Source organism: Athene cunicularia, assembly GCF_003259725.1.
Source record: "Athene cunicularia isolate RWA chromosome 2 unlocalized genomic scaffold, athCun1 chr2_part1, whole genome shotgun sequence".
NCBI classification, from domain to species: Eukaryota; Metazoa; Chordata; class Aves; order Strigiformes; family Strigidae; genus Athene; species Athene cunicularia.
This window is the reverse complement of record NW_020799095.1, coordinates 130,208,069-130,232,899: the sequence shown is the minus strand read 5'-3', so window position 1 is coordinate 130,232,899 and position 24,831 is coordinate 130,208,069. Positions and strand designations below refer to the sequence as shown.

Below are 24,831 nucleotides of genomic sequence, written 5' to 3'. Positions count from 1 at the left end.
CCCATTAAAAATCTTTTAAAATTGAGTTTATAGTCCTTCAAAAAGTCTGAAGGCTTCATCTGGTTGAAAAATAAGTGGATTTTCCATTTAAACAGCAGTTGCAATTATTTTTGATAAATAGGTATATTATAAAACAAATAAAATTTGGATGAAAATTCAGGCCTCATAAGTCACTGTGATGTGAAAAGTGCAAATTTGGTAACAACTTCGTAACACAGCTGTCTGTATCTCACATACTTCAGATAAAACCTTTAGTAGACTCCCAGCTGTTCTGGCCTAAGGAACTGGTGATGCTTCCTTGCAACTCAGAAACTGAGTAGGCTGACCTCGAATTCTTTGAGGTGGTTGTCTAATAGGCATGTATTAGCAGCAGAACTCACCCACTTGTAAAATACAGTCACAATTTCTACTTAAAATATGGCTGAAGGAGGTGGCTGTGACAGCTTTCTACATGGTAGTTCACTGTTAAGCATGCCTGGCAGAGACTGAGGTCAGAATTCTAGGCTCTTCTCAATGTTATTGCATTCAGAGTTCCTGTCTCTCACTTCCCAGAAGAGTTACTGCCACTGTGTTGCAGGCCACCTTGTGTGGTGAGAAAGTAGTCATAGGAATGTATGAAATATAAAGCCCTATGTAGTGCATGTTGTTGTATAAGCCATTGTACCCTTTGTAGTAGAGGTGATAGTCCAGAGAAGGCTAAAAGCTGATTCCAGTGCAGCTTCTCACTCAAATACTGACAGAGTGATATATTTTGAGGGAATAAAGATACTGATGGGATCTTCACAAAAGCACTGCAAACAGGAGAGCCTGATCCCTTGACTTTACCAAAGAGGCAGCAGCTGGAAAAGTCCATCAATCAAATGTCAGATGGAGATCCCCAGGATGGGGAAAGCTGTGGAGCAAAAGTTTGTGGCTTTTGGCAAAAGAAGGAAAACTTTCATCTGTAGCTTTGCAGCTCAGGAAGAGGTCCAGTGCCTGGTAGTAATGGAGCAAGAGAAAGCAAATTGTTAAAAATACCTCAACCCCCACAAACAAACAAACAAAACACCACCACAGGCGCAGTCCCACAACACTGAAAGACTGCCAGGGCTTGTCCAGTGCTTAGACTATTGCCTCCTTCTACGCATCCATGTGGAAGCATGCTAATGATACTGCCAGAGGAGACCTTGAGAGTGACCTTAAGAGTAACTCCAGGGTTATGAGGATGTTCTTGATCATGATGGTGAAGGGAAAGCCTTGGAGGAACAAGTAGGTCAACACTTGGTTGTGCCTCTAGTGTTATTCACAAAGGTTTGACTTTTATGACCATGGGGCCCTCTTTGAGGATCAGAGACTGCTGTGGAGAGATGGGTTCCACCTGACAAAGTAAGGCAAGAGTTTTTGTCAATAAGCAAGCTGTGAGTTAGCCAGACCAGCATGGGAGACTGTATATGTGACTAAGCCCAACACAGAGTATAAAAACTTAACAACTAACAACAGAACTCTTTAATGTATTTAAAATCAATTTAATATTAATATAATACTTTTCTGTTGGAAATACATTACTACAAAAGCATTTTTCTATATAGACAACATCAATTGAATTTGATCAAAACATGCATTACAATGGAATGTGCATCTCTTATTTTGAAATGTGCGCTTAGAATTATTTATTTTAGTTATGATACAGTTTTGAAACAGTGTGATAGAGTTGGAATTGTGTTATGTCATTGCCTCATTCATTTTATCTGGCAGAATTTTTGGAAGAAATTCTTTTACGTAACTAACTGGGGACATCCCCATTGGCTGTATCTCTATCAGGGGTATGGCTGAGGTAGAATGTATGTTTTCTTTGTCCATGGTGGTCTCTGCATTCCATGACTTGCCAGCAATTTCTGCTGGTTTTATTGTGGCTTTCTTCCCAAAGCCCTCCTGAAGTCCTGCAGGGGACAAGTATAGGGATGATAAGAGACTGATATTCTTAAATGTTGAAACTGTGTCAGACATTTTAAAGCATGATCATCTCTTGTTGAAGAGTAAAGAAAAATGAGAACAACTGAAAAATTCAAATCCTAGAATGAAACAGTCTGTTCCACAATAGGTTTTCAGGGCAAGTGTGGAGTGATATTGATTGTGTTGAAGATTTTTTTTGTGACTAATATATAGCTTCTGTACAAAGTAATTTACTGGATAGTTGAGTGAATTAATTGTCCTTAAAGAAATCCTTATGTATTGTACTTTTAAATTTCTTGTTTCTCTAAAGACAGTTGACAAGATACTATTACTCTGTTGTTCATGAAAGTTAGAAAAAGTGCCTTCAGACCAAAATGATCTTCTAATAACCTTACATTTTGCAAAAAAGTGCAACCTACATCAGTTTGCTCTGACATATAGAGGCGTAATGTTTTATAAAGTCAAGACAAAGAGGTAGGAGCCTTTATGAAGCCTTTAAACTGGTAGATGTCAAACTCTCCCATTTTCCATGCAATATTTACTAAACTTGTACTAGATTAGCTAGAGATCTAAAGAAGAGTCTCTTTTATTTAATTATTCGTAAAAAAAAAAAAAAACCAAAAATAAGTCTTTAAATGAATACTTCATTTTTTTACACTGGGGAAAAAACAAACCTTGAATCACCTCTGGACCTGTTGTTTTGCAGGCATAACATTTCTGGTTTTGTTTGTGAGGTTTTGTATTTGCAGTGAAGATAAGCAGCTCTTGTTCTTGTAAGTGCGTTAACTAACTGCATACTAAATTGGAATCACAAGTGAGCTCTAAATTCTTATTTAACAAAACAAGTAGAACAAGGCCTCAAAGTGTAGAATAAATGTGCTTTGCTCATTTATTCAGTCCTGTTGACCTACTTTACTTCATATGTATTTGACAGCAAAGAATTTGGAGGGGTTGGTTTGTTTTATGTATGTAGGCAGTCTTCTATTATGTGTATAGGAAGTTATTTATAATTAGCTCTAAAACTTAAGAGTAGTGCTTGGAAAATCTTTACTATTTTCTGTTACATGAGAGGAGGGAGACTCTTACCTGTAATGGGCCAGCATTTTGGTACTTAGAGTTTCTAACAGTGACACTGGTAATCTTCTTGTTTGTTTATAAGTATGTCTCAAGGATGAAACATAAGTACAACCATCTCAGCAGAAATAAAAAATTGGTTGTGAAAGGCCAGCAATGTAGTGTTGGTATTTGTACCTTTTTGGTACAAATAGTTTCAGGGGTTTTAGGCAGCAGCCATCAAGTAATAAAAAGTTTGTAATAAGAAAATGCATTGTATTTATGTTTTTAATTCTACCTCCTAGAGCCAGAGAGTAGAACACATTAAAAAAGCCAGAAGAACTCTTACTAGAACAGAATAATGTAGAAAAAGCAGAAAGAAAAAGTAAATCAATATGCTATAAAAGATGGCAGTACAAAAATAAGCATTAATGAAAAAAAACAGACCACTATTAATCATGCAGCAAAATTAGAATTAATAAAGAAATCTTTAGACAGAGGGAATGGAAAGAGATGGTGAAATAAAAGGTGAAAGAAGAGGGGGAAAAAACCCACTTAGTGAATTAATAAAAACAAATGTAAAGCCAGATAAGATCAACAAGTTCTAGTGATTATGTTAAGCACAAGCTCAAAAGATATTTCCAGTGTTTTACCTTTTGACTTGTTAAAACAAGTAGTTCAAATAAAAATTCCTAATTATTTTATGATGCTTACAATTAAAAAGTATAGTTCTACCTGTGAGTTGTGTTTTGGGATTTTCTTGGGGTTTTTCCCAGCTTAGTTATTTATAACTTTCATCCTGTTTCATATTTTACTTGTGGAAATGTATTTCATATTTCTCTAGGTAGACTGTGTTACATTGCAAGCAAGTGCACATTTCATGAGTCAATGCTATGCAGAACATAGTCTCTGAGGTGACAATTATGTAGAGCTACTAAAGCATTTCTTATGTTTTATGTGTTGTTCTATTTAGTAATTCATTTGTTTTGAAATCCCACAAATAAACCCAAATTTCAGTCATTTAGGGTTGTAGGTAACTTTTTTTAGTTTCATGAAAAGGATAACAGAACGGGAGTTCATGCTGACCTCAGTCTGCTTCATAGCTTCTGCAGCTGCATAGATGATGACAAAAATCCCTCATGGTTTCCATGCCATAGAGATAGGGTGCTTTGCAGCCATCTGTAGAGATCGATCCCATTAATTTGTTGAGAATTCTCATTGGCAATTAATGTAATTAAGCAGTGTACAGTTTGTGTAGTTGTTTTTTGCAAGTTCTTTTTCTAAATACTTTTTAAATTGCACCTTTGGTGAAACTGATAGAACTCTATTGCTTTCCTACAAGTGCCTGTGGACCAGGCCTTGAAGTTAGGAGCATTCAGCACCCAAAGGGATGCTTAGCACCTTGTGTTATTCAGTCTCTATAACAACAAATAGATATTGCATGAAGTAACTTGTTATATTATTTGTGTGTGCAACTCTGAACGTCTTGAACATTTATCCGCATTGTATCTTGGTACAAAAATATCATTCTTCAGCTATGAGCTTTTATGCCAGAGATCCTCAGGGGACAAATGGAGACTTACACCACATACAGATGACTGTACTAGTTTCTGTAAAATCCAAGGAAATTAATAAATGGAGTTTGTTTTATAGTGCAGTAAGTCTTTAATCTTTAAATAGTTTTAACTTTTTCTTTTTTCTTTCAACTAAGGAAATGCTACTTCACCACAAGTTCAAAGACCTTCTTTCATGGACTACTTTGATAAGCAAGATTCCAAGAATAAAAGCCCTGAAACCTGTAATCAGAACATGCATGAACCTTACCACATATCCAAAAACGTTTTCCCTGATAACTGGAAAGTCCCTCAAGATGGAGACTTTGATTTCGTAAGTACATTTTTATTGTTTACTTTCTTGCACACTGTTTATTTTATATGTGCCAAAAATAATCCATTTCTATAACTGTGTTAATACAAGTAAAATAAGTAAACTTTCAAGAATACCATCCACTTATTTAATCTGAACACCTCATCCTGGTTGTTGAAATAAGTACATTTGCTTAACACAGGACCTTCTTAATGAGGAGTAGTGTGAGACTGTATGAATATACTTTGTAACTTACTTTTTTTTAGAAGTAGTTTTGGTTCTTTATAATGTATGTGTTATATCAACTTCAAAATTTGACCCAGTTCTATTTTAGAAAAGTAAAATAAATTGCTGTAGGCATGGAATATTGTTAAGTTTGCTGAATATCTCAGTAAAATGATTAGCATTTTAAACTGGATTGGTGCAGTTTAATCAATCTCCTTGGAGATGGTTAACATCACCTACTGTTTTGCACAAGGCAGCTTGTTAGTCCTATTCCAGTAATGCACATCTTTCTACATAGAATGATTCTGTCTAACACTAGTTTGGCTATTTTAGGGTGGGGTTTTTCCTGCTCCAAAATATGTGTAGTTTATTCCTTTTTGCCTATGTTGCAAATTATAACAGGGGTGAAAAGAAAATGTTCCTAAGTTATAGGTTGCTCTTAAAGTGAAAGAAGTAATTACTGTTTAGAGACTTGTAGATAACTAGATCTGGTTTTTACCTTTGTTAATTTTTACATGTTTGAATGAAATAATTTAGTTTATCTGTTGTAGATTAAACATGTTAACTGCAGTGCAGTAGCTAAATATGATCACATGACACCTTTTTGAAAGTACGCTTGGGATTTGGAGAAAAATGTTGTGTTTAATTTTAGGTGACAGCTGTACGTGTGGGATTTTTTTCCCAGTTTTCACTTACTGCATTTCTACAAAAAGCTGACTCTTAAATTTAAACTACTGGAGTAAAGCCAGTTAAATAGCACAGAACAAGCTGTTGCTGCTGCAGAGTTTTGATTAAGTTGGATTTTGGTTTGGGTGGGGTTTTTTAGGCTCTTTTTTTTTTTTTTTTTTACCATAAAGTGCAGTAGTCACCATCCTGACAATTGACTAACAAAATAATTATTTGCACTATTCATTGGAAAATAACTGGCTATTATTTAAGTGGTATTATAGTGGCAATAGAATTGCCCTTGAAACAATTTAAAATTTACCCTACCTTTTGCATTAGTTGTTAAGAAATGCAAACAAAAAAGATTCTTCTTGTAAATGCTAAGATCCTGATGCTGTAAGTGCTTATGTGTTACTAATTTGCACATGGATAATCTTGTGGAAATTGTTGACATTGCTTGTACATATGAAGTTGCCTTTTTGAAATAAGAATTCGTCCTAGAACCAAACCTGAGGAGTTCTGTTCTTCAAACACCTAACTGCTCTCTTTGTTGTAGGCAACTGCTCTCTTTGTTTTAGACTGGCAAGTCAGACTTAAAAATCCACAAATTACAGAATGGTTTGGATTGGAAGAGACCTTTAAAGGTCATCTAGTCCAGCTTCCCTGCCATGGGCAGGGACACCTTCCACTAGTTGCTCAAAGTTCTGTCCAGCCTGACCTTGAGTATTTCCAACGGTGGGGCATCCACAACTTGTCTGGGCAACCTGTTCCAGTGTCTCATGGAAGTTACGTGAAGTGCAGTTTATCCTTGATGTCTTAAAAAGCCAGTGTTGTAAGGCTTGTTGCTACAAAATTACTCTGATTGAAGACCAAATAGGATTTTTTAAAAAGGCAAATGGCTATTTGCAAGAGCAATGTATGTAGTTGGGGGAAGGAATTTTGTTCTAAGCATGATGAAAGCCAAATACTTCCATAGATAAGCCAGCATAAGAAAGAGTTTAGGAAGACTCTTTCTTCAATGACAGATGTACTGCTTCAGAGTAGTCCACTCAGGAATACATTTCTTTGAAGCTAATGTCACACAGGATACTGGTTTTAACAGACTGCTGGTTTGAACCATAGGCAATTATTATTGATTTATACATTCTAGAATAACTCATATTTTTTTTAGACAGCGAGTGGCAGTATTGGTAAGTGGCCTGCAAGAGACTTTCTGAAAGGATAAATCAGTGGGCAGCATGCATAATCTATCGTATACTCTTTGTGAGATCAACATGAATGTATTCAGTTACTGACATGAAGTCTATAAATGATTCATGAAAGGGATAAATAATGGAAACTTTTTGTACTAAATAATTCTAATTTGTTTTGGAATTAGCCTTAATGGGATCTAGAAACGGATCCTAAGAGTAAATGCCAGCAGTCATAATTTTATTAAAAGAAGGGATTGATACACTAGAACCAAACCATAAATGTTTAAAATCTGATGTAGTGCTAACATATTCTAATAGAACTCCAACTTTCTATGTAGAAGAGGAGGGATGCTCTGCAAGTTGGAGGTCACCAGACTCACTTGCTGAGTGATACCATTATTCTTTCTTACCTATATACCCTTGTAAGCCATACATAGTATGCCAGTGCTGGCAGCCAAGAAGTGCTTGTGAGCCAGGGCAGAATGACAGTGCCATGCTAAGAAGATCTGTTCAAGTGTATCAAACGGAAAGACGTAGAAGTTTATTAGTGTATGTATCTGTAACAGCATAAACTAGAGAAGTAGAAATGCCATTGAGATGGAAGGGAGAAGGGACAAGGAAAAAACAATCCTTATAAATCCCGCAACTAATCAGTTTGCTTATTTCTATGTATAAGGTGAGGCCTACAGAACTGGGAGCTAATTCTTGTGGCCAAATGCTGTATTTGCTTTAGGTCACAGTGATATTTTATCCTATTCCTAGTATGTTTTCCTGTTAAATAAAACAATACACAGTTATTTCATTTATTTAAATGTATAAATACATATAATGTAGATATGGCAGTTAGTCTTACAGACTTGCTCCTGATTTTAGATAATGTAAATAAATGATACAGGCAACTTTTCTCATAAAATGGATAAATGAATGTATAAAATAATGCTAAATGAATTTAGCACTAGGTCTGGTTTGAAAGTTTTTGTGTGGGCATAGTTTTCTGCCCTGACGTAAATGTTTTAAAAACTCCTTGCCAATGAAAACAAAAGTAGAAGACTTTTCCAAGAAAATAAGATGCTTTGGTCATCAATCTGAGCTTTAAAAGAAGTAATTTTAGCAGCTTTTTTTTCTTCTGTAAGTACATATTTATGCTTTGTTTTTCACGAAGTATATCTGTTTAGAAATTCAAAATTTATTTATCTTTCACTAATGCCATATGGGAATTTGAGATCCATCTCTGAGTGTTGGTCCTGTGGGCCTTCAGTTCCATGATCAATCTGTGCTGGTTACTGATGTAATGTTCCATGAAGTGATGAGAAAACATTGCCACTGCAGACTAAGTTTTACATTGTATTGAATGAGGTATATTGCAAATAACTTTTAACTACACTTAATTCTGGTACTGTATAGTCACTTTGAATACTACACTACATTATTCCAGATTTACCCTGTTATGTATGCTCTGGGCCTAAGGTGCTGTTTTTCATGCATAAGAGGTGTTTGGGGTTTTTATACTACATTTCTTTTTGCTTCTAAAAAAAATCCAAAACCAAACAACCCCAAACATTTTTGAACATTGTTTTTTCTGTGTCTAGCAATTTGTTTAGGCTTGCTTTTTGGATCTTTATTTTCAGTTATTTTGTTTTTGTTGTCTCATGATGAATTCTGCAAACCAAAAGTATGGGTCTCTTATATAAGCGAATCTTAGGGAAATGTATTTCTGGGGAAGTACTTGTTTTTGTTTGTTGGGGTTTTTTTTTCCACTTCCACCTTTGAAGCTTCAGGTATAAATCTTACAAAAACTAAAATTATGTTTATTCAATCTTCAGCTTTTATAACAAACTTTTAATATATGTTTCACACTCAAGGATCATTGTGGATTTTCACTTTCAGTGGATACTATCAGACTATAGGCAATTCTTTTCATTATTTTTAAGGGGCAAAATTAGAGCAATACTTTTAACCCTAATTCTGTCAGTTTTATTTGGCGTTAAGTGATGGTTTATTTGCAGCAAACTTTGATGCCAGTAAGTCTAATCAACAAGATACTACTCATTGTGAGTAAAACTGCCATAATATATTTGAAAAGTAAAGATATAGTAAAATTATATAGTGTATGAGTATGATATTCATAGAAATGTCAATGATGCCTGATATAAGCAGCTTTTCATAATGAGGCTTAACTGTTTAATAGGCCAACTTTTAGTCTTAGCTCACAAGTCAGCAGTTTGGATCAGAGTGCTGAATTAGAGCAAATGATGTGTTTGTTTTGACCATCTAAGTGACGAGTCCTTTTAAGAACAGTTGTTTTTTATAGATATTACGTATTCGTATTACCATGTTTCTATTATGATAGCTTTGTTCTTTCCATGGGGAATGTTTTCCATGAGATATGTACATGCTGGAGAGAGCTGTGTATTAAATGAGCAGTATAACTGCAAGGTGTTGTTGAAGCAGCTTGCTCAAATTTATTTTTGCCTTTCACAGTTGAAGATTTTTGTGATGTTTTGTGTAGCATTTGTCATATTTTTATGGGCATTATAGAAGATAGTTTTCACCAAAAACCATGAACCTAGTAAGCAAGAAGTGCTTGAAATTTTTATCATGTGGGGGAAAACAGGTAAATTTTAGCTTGATAGATTAATGTGCTATGTGTATATGTTAAATAACCTGCTGCTTGCATTTTTACTGTATCATGACATTTTACATCTCATTAAGATGAAATTGCTCTGTAAATCTTTCTACCCCTTAGTAATATGTGTTAGTGTGGGACACGGTGTTAATAAAGGATTTATATGAACTACAGTGAGGTGATATCTAATTGATGATAATCTGTGAATTAACAATACTCTGAGTTGCTAAACTTCATTTACACTGATTGATTGTATTATTTAATTTTAAATGAGTCATTTACTTGTTATGATAAAATGTAAAAAGGCAACTCTGTTTATTATAGCAATGCTAGGGTAATGATTTCCGTCTTTAGTAGAATTATTTCAAAACAGGAATGGTATCCAGATTGTTAAATATTAAACAGTGAACATGTAGATCATGTTTTGCAGTAACTGCAATATCATGTTTAAGTAGATGCATTTTGGGTGACTTAAAGATTCTGGAATAGCAACAAAAAATTAAAAAGCCATCTGTTTCCCTAGGCAGAATATTTCCCCGAGTTTTAACCAGAACAAATACATTAGAATATAATCATTGTGAAATAATAGTATTGCAGATTTCGGGCACTTTATTTAGCCTTTATAATCATATAATACCACAATTGATTTCGTAAAAAAGTAAATACCATAAAATGACTGAAGACCACATAGAATTTAATTAAAACTTCAGTAATAAAGCTAGGCTGAGTGAGCTTTACTGGAAATACTTCGTTGTCCAAAACCTTGGCTGGGTTTACTTTGATTGTATTTAAGCAGCAGATGAGTTTGTTTGGTGCAGTCTTCTTTCTAATTAATGGGAATTATTTAATCTATTTTCAACCATTTGAGATTCTTCTCTAAGTAATTTGAAAATTTTACATGAAGTATTAACATATATTCATTTTGGTTTGTTTTTAATTAGTTGCTTGAATATCATGAAGCATTTCCAGATGCTGGCAGGAAGAAAGTTTTCTTAACTAAGCAGATACAAAACTTAGGTTTCTGGGTTTGCATGGGCTGTATGTATATGAGATAAACAGAAGGTTACTTACAATGTCATATAGTTAACAAAAATATTATTGGTGTTGGCAGTCTGCATGTGGAATTTTATTCATTTCAGTTCAGAGATGGCTAAAAGAGAAGAAACTGGAAAATTAATATAATGAATATAATATGCTTTATGTAGCTCATTTTGTAAGGACAGTGTGAACCTCAGCAGTGGAGGTTTTCTGTACCTCTTATAATAGGCAGCCAATACAGAAGCTTCCTGTGTCTGGAGTGGTTATTTTAAAAAAATGAAAGCTGTCTGGGTAATTCACTAATATTCATATTAGGAGTCCACTGTGGATGATTTGCAGGTCATGGTCGTGGTTTGTTAAGTTTATCAGGCAACTGTTTAGGCAGGCAATAGGGAAGGTTGTGCCAGCCTGACATGTAAACTAGAGATGTATTGTTCGTTGGTGGTTTGTTGGTTGGGGTTTTTTTCCATTAGGCAAAGAGAATGGACCAACCTATTACACTTTAAAAAAAAAAAAACAAACCACTCTGCAAGCCAAATACTGATGGATTTAACTAAATCCAGATTGTATATTCTGACCACAAACAGAATTATTTTTCTTGCAGAGAGCAGGGGAATACACTACCTGAGCAGAGTGTTTCTCCAACTGGTATTGAACATATGATCCTTTCTCTTTGAATATGTCCTTTCTCCTATTGTAACAGAAGTAAATAATTAATAATCAAACCTTTGTTTAGGCTGTAAACAGAATCAATCCTTTCTGTTTATCTTAAATTGTACAATTATTTTAAAGTTTTTACTCTGATCACTGAGTCAGTCATGCCAAAGTGCCAGTGCTGTACTTTTACATTTTTAGAAGGTGAATCATCCCATCTGACAAAGATTATATGATTTTTGTATCCTGAAAAAGCATAGAAAACACCCTTCTAGGCCAAAAAGGTTTTTGAATTCTTACATGTGAAAAAAATAATTAAAAATTTTTACTTATTATTGTCATGTCATAGGAAGATAAGACAAGAACTCAGGCTTGAATTGCAGCAATTTATTTGAAGTTAGATAGTAAGAAGAATGCCTAGTTGGGTAACAGCGTATGACAGCAGATTGCCTCAGAGAGTTGCAGAAGTTGTCATTATTGTGAGTGTTGAAGACCTGGTTAGATAAACATGTCAGAAATAGATTTGGTGAACTTGATCCCACTTCATGCAGAGGATTGTTGTAAGTGACCTCTGCCTGTAAAAGTTTCCAATGGCCTTATTTCCTATGGCTTTTTAAGCTACTGCTGGGGCTGATGTTTGTAATCATAAAAGTCGTTGAGAACACATAGGTATGACAAATTCATGCTCTCAAAAATAGTGACACAATTTGTTTATTAGGATCATCAGTATTTTAGAGGAGCTAGACCTTGGGTGACCTTGACAATTTTTGCAATTAGCAGTCAACTATTACTTCCAAACATGGTCTGCCTGTGGAAAATTTCAGCCAAGATTCGGTCAATAAAACTTAACCATGTTTTCTCTCACGAAAGTTTAAAGCATCCCTGCTGTCTTACAGTATCATGTCAAATAGTTTCAATGTGCAGTGTGGTTTTTAATTACAGGATAGCTTCTAGTGAGAAGACACATTAAAACTTATTTTTCAGGCAACTTTCAAATTCTTAGTATAGAGTTAAGAGTGAAACTACTTCAAAGAGTTTAAATGCTTGCATCATCTAACCCCCCTTTTTTTTTTCCTCTTGTTAGCTCAAATAGAGACTGAAGTGTAGCTCTAGTGTATGTATTCAGATATACAGCAGATCTGTAATTTGTGCATAGTTTAAGGAGAACAAAGAAAAGAAGTGAGTGAAGCTGATGAGCTGGGGCAGTGCTGCTGGTTTAACGTAACATCTTGTTACCTTAGTAACCAGTTGTCTGCGCTAATATACCTCTTTGAGATTATTGTGTAATAGCTAAGTAATGTGTATAGCCTAGAAAGAGCTTTGAAATACTTGGAAAAAAACAGTTTTGGCTGGACAAGTTTTAGATGATCCTTTTTTGTCCCTCAAACCAATTCAGTTTCAGGTCTCTCTATTATGTTTTCTCTTACAAAATAATGGGAGGTGGGAGTGGAGATACTTAATCCAAATAGTTTCCATGTTTCATGAATCACTGTTAATGTCAAGACAGCGTACCACACCTTTGTTTGTAATGTCTGATCCCCAAACTGAGCGCTGACACCAAGGGGTGCATGTTCTCCTTCAGGGTTTCAGCAGAATTCTTTGAAATCATCTCAGTGACAGTACCATGAAAATTAATCATCAAGAAACAAAATCTGTTCTTCTACTCTTTGCTATGATGGTTAATGATAATGAAAAGAAGTAAAAATAAAACTCGCCTCAGGAGAGTGGGTGACTGGAATTTTGCAAGACTGTTTTAATTTTTGTAACTCCTTCATTTTAAAGAGGATTTCCTCATGTGGTTTGGTAAAGAACATGCAGTGTTTTTTTTTCAGTTTAGCTTTTTTAGCTTTTTTAAATTATTTTTACTGGATTCATATAGGAGCATGAGAACTTGTCAGATAGGATTCTAACAATTTAACAGAAACAGAATTTTTTATTAGTTCAGTGTCCGTGTGGCTAACTCCGTAATCAAAAAGCTTGTATTAGATTTCTGTGCCTCATGTTTTGATCGGCAGCCAATAAGAACCATGTGTAGACTATATATTAAGCATAGATGTTAACAATATTTCATAAACAAAATACTGGAAATTAAATGGCTGATATTTAATACTATTGTGCTTTATGAAGAACAGAAAAAAATTGTGTGGTTTTTGTTTGCAAATAATTTGTAGAATTTGAAGAAAGACTTCTGCATTAAGGTATTGACTTCAAAGAGGGTGCATAATACTTGGAGTTCTTTGTTATTTGGAACTTATATCTTTAGATATCTGATTAGGCTGGATTTAGTACACATTTACCAAAACCAGCGATTGCCCAGAATATCTTGGTTTACATGTAAGTTTTATTTCCTTTTCTTTTATAACTTGTATAACTCAGAGATAAAAGGGGACTCCTATGAAACTTGAAATCAAAATCTGTATTTCTGTAATAATACTTTATTATTCTTGTTTTCTTGTATTTTAATGTGTGAAATGTATATGTTAAAATGATCTGAATATCATTCTTTTACATTTGAGCTTTGCCTATAGATGCCTTATAGCCCATGTTTACTTTTGTTCTCTTGTTTACTGAGGGTTGTAGCATTCCTATGCACTAGTCGTTTTATTTTTGGTGAAAAAGGTAAGGCTTTTTATAGAGATGTGTGCTGTGTAAAGCTGTAAATTAGCTGTTTGGAGACTTGATTTTTTTCATTCATTGTTGTTATATGTATCTGGATAAAAGTGTGCCTCATAGACAGCATCTGTACCTAAAAGTGTAAAAAACCCTAGGTAAAATCACCCAGAGTGGAGGGGAGAGGATCCAACAAAACCACAAAATTCATTTGGTAATTTTTTATACCTATTTTATAGTGTTACATTAGTAAATGCAATCCCAGTATATAAAGGTGCAGCTATTGACAAACTCTCTATAGTAGGGTTAATCTCATACTTGCTAAAGTCAGTGGCAAAGTTCCTACTGATGGCAATGTTAAGATGAGCTGCTCAGATTATTAAAGGAGCTGCTTGCATTGGTGTGCCTAAATGTGAAACTGCATTTAGGTTTAGCATTAAAAATTTCACAGTTCAAATTGTTTCTTGTTATTCCTCAGTTTAGGGCAAGTATGCTTAGTTCCTAAGAAAGAGATATCTGGGTAATTAATGCTTATTTCTTACATTTATGTTTGTGTTGGCAACAGGAGCTGTACAGATATAAGAATACTTCTAAGAAAATTTTCTTTCTTAATCTAAATAAGATGTACCAGGATTAAATCGCTCCATAGGAAAGCTCTAAAGGTACAGCAGCATGATGCTCAGCTGAGAACCCTGACTGCATTTCCCTGACAATTTTTAGTGTGCCATAGTGAGAACTAAAACAAGTTAGCTTAAACCATTTTAAGAATTTCACTCATTTTACTTTGCATTGAAGCAGACTAGGGTCATGGACAAGGTTAGGTCTTGTCTCCTTCTTCTCCTGAGAAGCAGGAACTTTGCAAACTGCAGCCTTGACTGCATGGTACTGTATGACCATGCTGTAGCGCTTGTAGATGTGAATTAGGTAGAACTTTCTAAAAACATGTTTGAATTTTTTTTCCCTCATGGTGTCACTACAGCCCAATATGTTTAGTTGTTTTCTTACTTGAAAGAAGAATATTCAAATATAAAAGTGAGGAAAAATTGTTCTTTGAAGACACTTGCAGACCAGACTTTTCCATCACCCCAGAAAGTTCTCTAGATCCAAAAAGTTCTCTTAGTAAAAATGAATTGTCCCAAAATTACTATCTCTTTTATTTTGTTGTGTGCTTTTGGATGACTCTGCATTTTGGTATAGAGAATTACTTTAAGTGTGTGAATGGAACAGGAGGCTTTCTTACAGGGAGCTCTTGGGCATTGGTGCCACTGAAACTTGGAGGAAGTTCTTATTTTTTTTTTGAAGGTAGTTAAGGTGTGTTTTCATGTGCTTCTAGTGCAGACTTCTGGGTGCAGGTTTTTTTCGCAGTGTCAGTTGGATTATCACTTTCACAGAATGATTATTTTTTATTGAAGTTAATAAGTAAGACTGCCATTAACTATAGTCACATGTTCTAGATGCTATCCACACACAAGAAGAATGTGTACTCTACAGAGATGGATAATCACCTCAAGATGAGAACTACTATCCTGATAATGTTCACAGAGATTGAAATGTGGTATTTCCATGGTGCTTGTGATGTGTTTGTATAGGGTGGGAATGGGCTTGTTATTTTGCTTTCACAAAATTAGAAATTTCATTGCTATTTCTGTTTTTTAAAGAGTTTCCATTAACTAATAGAATACCACTGTGAGTCAAGATAGAGACTGATGTAAGTAAGCCTACATTCAGACAGATTCAATTATAGTAATGAAGACATTAAATTAAAAAATGAAACTGACACTTGTGCTTTGGGATTTCGCCTGTGACTGATGATTCACTGAGATGTGCGCACCTGTGTGTAGCCCACCTTCAATGCTGCTTCAGAGAAACAGAGAAGGAATTAGTAGGAGTGTGTTGATTGTAGTGCAGGTTGGTGTGTACATGCTCGGCTGTTTCATTTGTGGTTGCTTGAGCTGCTTAACTTCCTTGTCACAGCTTTCAAAGAGACCTGGCTTACAGTGGCTGTTTTTCCCTACATCAAGTTCTCTGACAACTGCTGGCATGTTTTGAATGGTACTGTAACATAGAGCATTCCTTTTGAATGGCCAACTAATGCATCTTTCGCTTACGCTCAGCAGTTCACAGGATTTAACTCCCAAATTGTGCTGTGCCCTTTTAGTTAAAAAACAAAACAAAAAAAAACCCCAAACCTGCAAACTGCAAACAGTTTTCAGAGTAAAAAATATCTGCAGAGAAAAGAGATGGAAAAGAGCTGATGGCTCTGAAGAGGATTTCTGAAGGATTTGGGGGAAAGAGCAGCAGGTGGAGGGAGGCCAAACTCCATGTTATTTAAGCATCCCCATGGCCTGTGGAACTCAGGAGCCTTGTTTTCTCCTCTCTGCTGGCTGATGACTATGGCAACAGCCCACTGATCATCTCAGAGGTGGGCTAATTCAACACTACAGGGGAAAACAGCGACATTGGAAACAGTGGTTAGTTTGAAACTACCTGACCTGTTTTCCATGTTTTAAAGAGCTGTTGCTATGGCAATGGCAGCTTGCTGAGGACCGAGGACTGCTAAGTTTCAGAGGTTCAGCAGTCATGTGTGCATGGATGAGCTGCATCACTTCCACACCAAGCTGTGTTCCCTGCATCCACCTCTTTTACAGATACCTGTGCTACCCTAGAATTAACACGGATACTTTAGAAAACATATTACCTAAATCCTAATGGAGCAGTTTACTAATCTAGCTCAATTTCAACTTTTCTTCCTTTGTTCACCTTCTTCATGTTATTGCAGCTTCCCAAAACAGAGCACCTCCAAAGAATTACAGTTGCCATATCATATGGTCCTCAAACTGTCCTGTCACCAGACACCATGATCATTTTGTTCTGCAATTCCATATCCCATGTTATGGAAGTCAGCAAACATAAGTTGTTTGACCATAGGTTAGGGAGAAATTAATTCCAGAGCTAAAATGACCTCACTGAAAAATAGCCTGACAGTTTTAATCAGTGAATTACTATCTGAAATGCCTCTGCTGCTGGCAGTTGTCATTATAACATATGGGGGAGAGAGGATTTTGCAGATGGACAATTCAAGAAACTCTTTTACAGCTTTAAATTGAAAATCAGTGCAGTGAACTTCACCTGGCATCTGGAGTGTACTGTTCTTATTGTGAAAACTGTCACTTAGTAAGTGGACAACAGTATGGTATGCTAACAGAAATGTTTGGTCAATAGAGGTGTAATCCAACTTTCGATTTAGGGCGATTTTTTTTATTACGGAGTTAGAAAAGTGACTGTAATATGATCCATGTCCAAAAGGAAAGTACGTTCTTGCCAAGCGCTAATTTCAAGAGAAGTCCTTGCCATAACTGCCCCTCATTCACAGGACTAGTTGGGACCCCAGTGAAGCACCTTGGCTATAGTAATAGGGGATCCTCTGCCTTACTGAGGGGGAGCTATGAGAAGAAAGAACCCTCTAGCTAGGTGCCTTTTTTTCTAATTTTATTAGCATTATTTTTTATTCTATTAGCATTATTTTGAACTTGCTCATGTTGAGCCTTGGATTGAAAGCCTTAAAACCAAATGTGACTGAGCTGTTAACCGATAAACGAAGCATCACAGATTATCTGGGAAAAAGTGATGTGATAATCCAGAAGGATTCTCAGATAATCTCATTACATAGACAGAAGAGTTAAAAACCTGTGTTGAGGTGCTGAAATCAAATGCTCAGAAGTTAGGGAGTGAGATTGCTTGACCCATTATGGGCCCATTCTTCAATGGGTTTTAATATAATTAAAGAATGAGTTAAAGTATTTAAGTATAATAAGAAAAAAGAAAAACTAAGGTTTCTTAAGGAGTAGAAAGATGTTCTTCCCTACTGTCTTTCAAGTATTTGACTTAACATTCTTTCAATGAGTTTTATACATAGAATCATAGAATGTAATTTCATATCCATTTAAAAGCAAAAGGAGGAAGAAAACCAACGCTTATTCCATGCAAGTACAACAGCCCTACACTACACAACATTGGTGAGATTTAAACACACAGTTGTTAACCACTGGTACCCAGATCACAGTGTCTTCAATTGTTAGCATAGGTATGCTAACTGGTATAGAGAGGAAATCAATAGGGGGAATAGATTATTAGGAGCCTGGATGGAGGGAACAGGGAAGGGAAGGAAACAAGGAAGATTGATGTAGTCTTTTTCCTGATTATGGGATAGGATTAATATGAGCTGGTCCTACAGAGGTATTTCTCTGAACAAGACACAAGTGTCTTTGAGCACCAGTTATTGTGGCAGAGAGTCAGTCCAACCCAGCATTCATATAATAGTGCATGTGTAACAGAACTGCCTGGCAGATGTGCTACCATGCATACTGTGAGATGAGAATAGGGACTGATTAGGTGAGTAGGAATTGAGAGTTCGAGTATCAATTATTTCTGCTTTCATGAGAAGTGGAACTAGCCTTAAAATGCTTTTAAAAAGTGAGCTTTTAAAAAGTGAGTGACTAGATGATTTTTGAAGGTCCCTTCCAACCCAAACCATTCTACAATTCTATGAAAACTATGAGGAGGAAGGAGTTACAGCAAGAACTGGTATGGACTGACCATAACCACTCACCCTCCATCCCTCTGTGTTGCATGGGGTGGGTTTCAGAAGAGTCTGTAATGAAGGAGTGAAGTTGAGCCTGGGAAAGAGAGGAGGCAAAGTGTTGCTTTAATGTGTTTTGTTTCTCACAAATCTATTTTTGGTAACAAATTAAATTTACTGCATGTCAAGTATGTTTTGCACCTGATGGGCAATCCCCCTGTTTTTTATCTTGTGACATGAGCTTTCTCATCTTATTTCCCACCCCCATCCTGCTAAGGAGGGGGAGTGAGCAGCTGAGTGGATATTTGGCTGTTAGCCAAGGTTAACCCACCACACCTGGCAGGACTCATTTCAGTAGTCTTCTGGAGCTAGAAATTAATCTCCATCTTTGACATAATAAGTTTTCTTGGTCTGTATCAGCTCCTCTTTATCTTTTCCTGATACAGCACTTATGTCACGCGCCATAGTTCAGTAACTAAGAAGCACCATTGACGATGCCTGCTTTATTGGAAAGAGCACCAGGTCTGGTTCCCCCTCAGTGATCTAAATCACAAATACCATCTGTCCTACGGTTAAGATCACTTCAGTGAGTTTCTACGTAACTGCTCACACTTGCCAGAGACAGAGAATCAGTCTAGCTGCTTTTTCAGTTCTTTTTACAGAACTGTCCTCAAATTGCCCTGTATCACATGTACAGAAGTATTGCTTCCAACTTCCTACTCATTAAAGTCAGCAGCTTTCTCTGGGACTTCTCAGAAGAAGGCCTTGTCTGCAGTACAAGGGCTTCAGGGTGGCCTGAACACATTTCTTGGCTTTTCGCTGGAGTGACTAGTGGTCCTCAGAATTATGATCAAGTCAGAGCTGGCTCCGAGCCTTCTTGGTATTTTACAACAGCTACATGATTGGCGAGTAGGTATACTAGTGAATGTTTAGGTCTTACAGCAGGTAAAATTTATCAGACGGGCCCATGCTTTGTTCAGATATACCCCAAAGGGCAGTTGCGGTTCAAGAAATTGATCCCACCTGGCCCATCCCACCTTGTTCTTCACTGTGGCAATAAGTATTAGGAACAATCTAAGCCTCTGTGTGTCAAGAACACCAAGATTTGTGTGAACAAACAAGAGGCATGAGATTTTCATGCTCTGCAGAAAAGATGATGGTATGTGGAATTGATAGATCTAGTATCAGATTCATATTGGCTATCTATTTCTTGAGATCTCTGATAATACTGGGTAATGGATACTGGAAAACTGTGAGTGAGTAGGCTTCAAAAAGATACTCAAACCAGTTTTGAGGCCTGTTTTTCCTGATAATGAAGGAGGTTATGATAGTCAAAAGACTAGTTTTCCCTAGCTTCATGAAAGCAGTTTTTATTTTAGAATCTCTTCGACCTCTCCATGATAACAGTTAGTTTGGGGATTTCAGCCTTACTGTCACAGGACTTGCATTGTCTGATTTTCCCACAAGGAGATAGTGTAGTGGTTAGCATGCTGGATCAGTGTCATGGTTTAAGCCCAGAGGCCCACGGAGCACCATGAAGGCACTCACTCATCCCTTCCCCCTCAGGAATGGGAAGGAGAAAATAGAGCAAAAGGCTTGGGAAGAGGGATGAGGACACGGGAGGGGATGACTCAAGTATTAAAGTCACAGGCAAAAGGCAGATTCGTTGGGGGAAGAAAAAAGAACATCAATTTAATTTAGACACTAACAACAGACAGAGTAGAACAGTGAGAAGCATTATCACATCATAAAAAACCCCTTCCCCCACTTCTCCCTTATTCCTGGGCTCAGCTTTGCTCCCAATTTCCCTACCTCCTCCCCTGCAGCGTCGCAGGGGGCAGGGAATGGGATTGCAGTCTGTTCTGCAGCTCCTCTCTCCTTTGTGGGAGGACTCCTCGTGTTCTTCTCCTGCTCCAGCATGGCGTCCTCCATGAACTTTCCTCAACATGAGTCCTTCCCATGGGCTGCAACATTTTCTGAACTGTTCCAGTGTGGGTTGCTCCTGCATGTTGCCGTCCTCCCAGTGCTGAACTACAACAGTGGAGGCTTCTTCCCATAGAGTCTCGGCCTTCTTCAGGTGCAGCCACCTGCTCCAGTGTGGCGTTCTCCATGGGCTGCTGGTCAGCATCTGCTCCACCAGTGACCTCCATGAGTGGTGGGGGGTGGCCCTGCTGTCTCACCACAAGCTGAGGAGGGTTTCTGCACGAGCGCACCTCCCTCCCTTCCTCCTCCTTCCCTCCACTAACCTTGATATTTGCATAGGTGCCCTCCTTGCAACTCCTCCTCACAACTCCCACTCCTCCTCCCAGGTTTCCCTTCTTAAATATGTTACTACGGAGTCACAGCCACCATTGCTAATTGGCTCAGCCTTGGTGCAAAGGCAAGTCCAACTGGAGCCAGGGGAGCTTCAAGAATCTCCTCAGAGGGAGCCGCTGCTGTAGCCTCCTCCCCTGCTACCAGAAACCCTGCCACATAGACCCAGCACAGTCAGTAAGAGGGCTAGGGTGTGATTCATGTGCATCCACATGAGCACAAGTGTGCTTCGAAACCTGAGAAATGTGTGTATCCTTGAGAACTGCAGATTTTTCCTGATAAATTCCATACGTGCTTTTTGTAAGCACAGTGTTGTAATGGAGGGCTTCTGGGCATGATGCAGCTCTTGAAAGTGGTTCTTAAACCTTGAGAAAAACAATGTTTCTTCACCAGTCAGCCTGTAGGTGCAGCTTGTAATAGAACTTCTTGAAAAAGTTGTGTTTGTGTGTATATTCCTAACTCTACCTGAAGTCCCATTAAAAGTTACTTGGGATTCTGGGTGTGAGGAACCAAGGATGCATATGTGAGGTACCAAGTGGTAAATGTGCAACCTTCACAGCATGGCCTTGAGCATACACACCTAGGAATATTGCAAAGAAAAAAAAATAAAAATCTTGTATATTATTTTGCATAAAGCAGCATGTTTAAAAGATGTTCTAGTTACTGCTCAATAACTTATTTTAGGTGGTGGTTTATATTCTTATCTATAAAAGAGAAAAAAGCCTATTGGGAATTAAACAGAATTTCAGGAAGTATAATTGAACATCCACTAGCTTAATGAAATAAGCAGGATTAAGGCAGAACAAAACATAAGTTTAGAAGAAACTTCTACTAAAAGAATCTTACATCTAAATGTGTGGTTCTTTACATAACAACCACTCATTTAAGTTTTTGGGTTGTTAACTTCACACACTATTGCAAGAAAATGAAAATAACAAAACCACCATGAGTTTGAGCTGCAAGTCTTCTGGTAACATTGGAAACTGTAATGCTTGTTCTCTTTCAGTGCCAGGTGTATGGTTTTGATTTCCTATCTGGGCGTTTAGAAGAACTGGAATTTTTTTTCAGTAGTAAGGCATTCTGGGACAAAGATGAAGGGAAAAACTTCAGCAGCAATCAGAATCAGAGGAAAGCTTGGACTGTGGTTATTCTCCGTGGCAATACAATCTAACTGTAACTGTATTATAGAAGCAGAATTGTGGAGGTAAATAGTTGGTGTAATATATTGAGATATACTTCTGTATGCTAATGTGACTATAGAAGACATTCGCATTCTCTTGTTTCAGCAGTTATGGTATTTTGGTTAAAACTGAAATTCTTTGGATATCCATCCAGTATGAAAAAAAGAAAGAATAAAAAAGATGGCTCTTAAAATTGTGTAGAAGGGGGTTTTTTGAGCTGCTGCTTTCCTTCTGTTGGAATGGGTGTAAATTCCAGTCATCTGATAACGACACAAGTAAAAAACCAAGTCAAAAACTATTTTACACTTTCCTGTGTAAGACTAATGATAGCATCTGCAACCCTTTTTTTTAAATGCTTTTTCTTGTTTTTTAATGCCTTCCCCTTGCTTATATACAAACAGATTTACCTTATTCTGTCTCTTCCTTCCACCTTTATCTTTATTGTAAGTGTTGAGTACAACACTGTGGGATAAGAATGAATGAATGAATAGATCAAATAATATATATTAAATTAATCTCAGATGTGACATATCACAAGTTGCAGAGAAAGCGTCCTTTATGTCAGCTATATATTGCCAATAGATTATCTGTCAGCTGTGATTTATCACCTATTCTGGTGTGAACTTTGAAGATGTGTAAACATAATTCTGATTTAGAATTTTTAGCCAGTAATTTGTATTTACTAACTACTTAAGCTTTTTTATCTCTGTAAGATACAAGCCTTTGTCTAGCTTTGCCCTTCTGAGAATTCATACAGACCCTCTTTAACCCTCTCATCCCTCTTCTTTGAAGATACCAGGCTTCTACCTCTAATTCAGCATAGCATTGACTTATCTTACCTGTGTTATTTAAGTTGTAGTTTACAACTTGTGCTTATAATACCACTTCTTTAGTCAGGAGTCTATCTTCAATTATGTAAAAAAATCTCAATAGTAGTTTGCATCTACCACTAAATTGTGGGTAAACAGGGTTACCTTGAAGACACCTTGTATTTGAGGAAAACTTGCTTCTGCTATTAATTTGTGGGCAGGCAGAATTTCTCCAAAGACACATTGTACCTGAAGACACTGCTACTTGAGGATCATTGATTTCTGACCTTAGTTCTTTGGGGGTTTCCTAAATAATCTGGAAATCCTGACTCTTTAAGTTGTTGGGAAAGAATTGTACAAGTTACTTTTCCTTCAAATCAAAAGCAGGTAGGTCCAAAAATAATGTAAACATATGGCTTTCTTGCATAGGGTATAAAAGGTGACTTATATAGACTGTCATTATTTTTTTGTGGGCTTTCAGAATTTTTATTTTGGATAAACTTGAGTTTCACTTTACCTTTACATTTAAATGAGCACCTAATTTAAAGAAAACATGGTCACAAAACCACATAAGTCCACTGGTGATATCCATTACAACTTAAAATGATTAGAACAATGATTCATTCTTTCTGTGGTTTCTAAGCTGCTTATACTTGGGATGTGTTGACATGAGTACATGTAGAGGTCATCTTAAAGTAAATCAGTAACTAAATAATGATTCCAGTATTTTCTTTTCTTGTGTACTACTATATCATTTTTATTTAGTAAGGTAGTTCTGGTCCAAGCTACTATTAATATGAAAAATGAGAGATTAAAATTGCTTGGTAAACAATCTTTTCTGTATCCCTACTAACGTAGATGTGCTACCAAATGCTTTTTTCCAGACTAGCTTAACACATCTGAAGGTAGTTTCATCACTTTCCTTGGGGGCCTGTGCCATAGTTTTATAGTCCGACAGTCTGATCCAGTGTCAGGGGAGGTTTTGATATGATCCCAAGAGCAAGATTAAGACACAAACGAGGTCAAATGCCGTATACCCAAAACAGGTTTTTATTACTAAAAAAGTGAAGAGGGGGGTAGCGATAGGACAGAATGGAAGGAAAAGACAGAAATAAAGCAATGATGCAGGATGGGGCTACAAGAATAGTCACCACCATGGATTCTGCCGTGTCCCATTGGTCCTCAGTCTTTAGTTCTTTGGTGGTGTATGAACACCGAGCAAAGTTTTCTGTTGCCTTTTTAAGTTCATAGTATCCACTGATCAGCATATCTGCCCACCTTTAGGTTTTCTTTCTCTGGTCCCATAGGTTTTGTTGCATCTGGCTTCTGGGCAGAAACACTTGTCTCTTATCAGTTCATTAGCAAATGCATACATGGGGCCTGGAGTACACAGTAGAGCCACAAATGGCTACAAGCTGGGGCCAGTTTAGTACAAACCTGCCCCTTTGAGGCTTATTTAAGGAGTCCCGCAATGCAACAGCAAAGAAGTGAGGGGGTGCATCCTTCAATGCACTCCTGCTTCCCTGGGTGACATTTCCCAGACCAATTCACAGGCCACAGCAGCTTCTCTTGGAAGTTTGCACAGACACAAGCAAGCTTTAAGACAGTCATATGACATTTCAGACAGTCATATGACATTTCAGTCTCTCGCAGACAGCTGAACACCATTTTTTTATCTTCATTTTGAAATTTGTGATGCTAGGCCTAGTTATAGCTCTTTGAACAATTTTCAACAATTCTTACTCCTCCAAGGAGGAATAACTTCTTCAAATTATATAGGTTATTAAATCTTCCCTTAAATGTCTATCTTTGGGAAAATATTGCACAAATAAAATAATATATGCCTGTGTGTATAAATACCCATCCCAGAAATTATTACGAAGATTTGGAGCTAATTTCTACTTGGAAGGTCCCTAGAGCATAACCAAGTTGTCAGTAGCTACCAGGAATATGATTGGTTCCCCCATGTGTCGATTCTGTACTTGCATCATGAGCATCCACATGTGGGAATAGATGATTCTCCGGGAATTTGTTATCAGGCCACTAATTTTAAGGTGTGACAACAGCCAGGGCAGGTTAGTTGGTC

At 36.8% G+C, this 24,831-nt stretch overlaps 1 protein-coding gene across 1 annotated transcript in view; it reads left to right on the top strand.

Moving 5' to 3' along the window:
- STK3 (serine/threonine kinase 3) overlaps positions 1–24,831 on the top strand; it is a 142,932-nt gene that overhangs the window by 89,883 nt on the left and 28,218 nt on the right. The window contains exon 10 of the mRNA XM_026841501.1: positions 4,697–4,872. Coding sequence (XP_026697302.1) covers positions 4,697–4,872 — 176 coding nt within the window. The remainder of the gene's footprint in view (positions 1–4,696; positions 4,873–24,831) is intronic.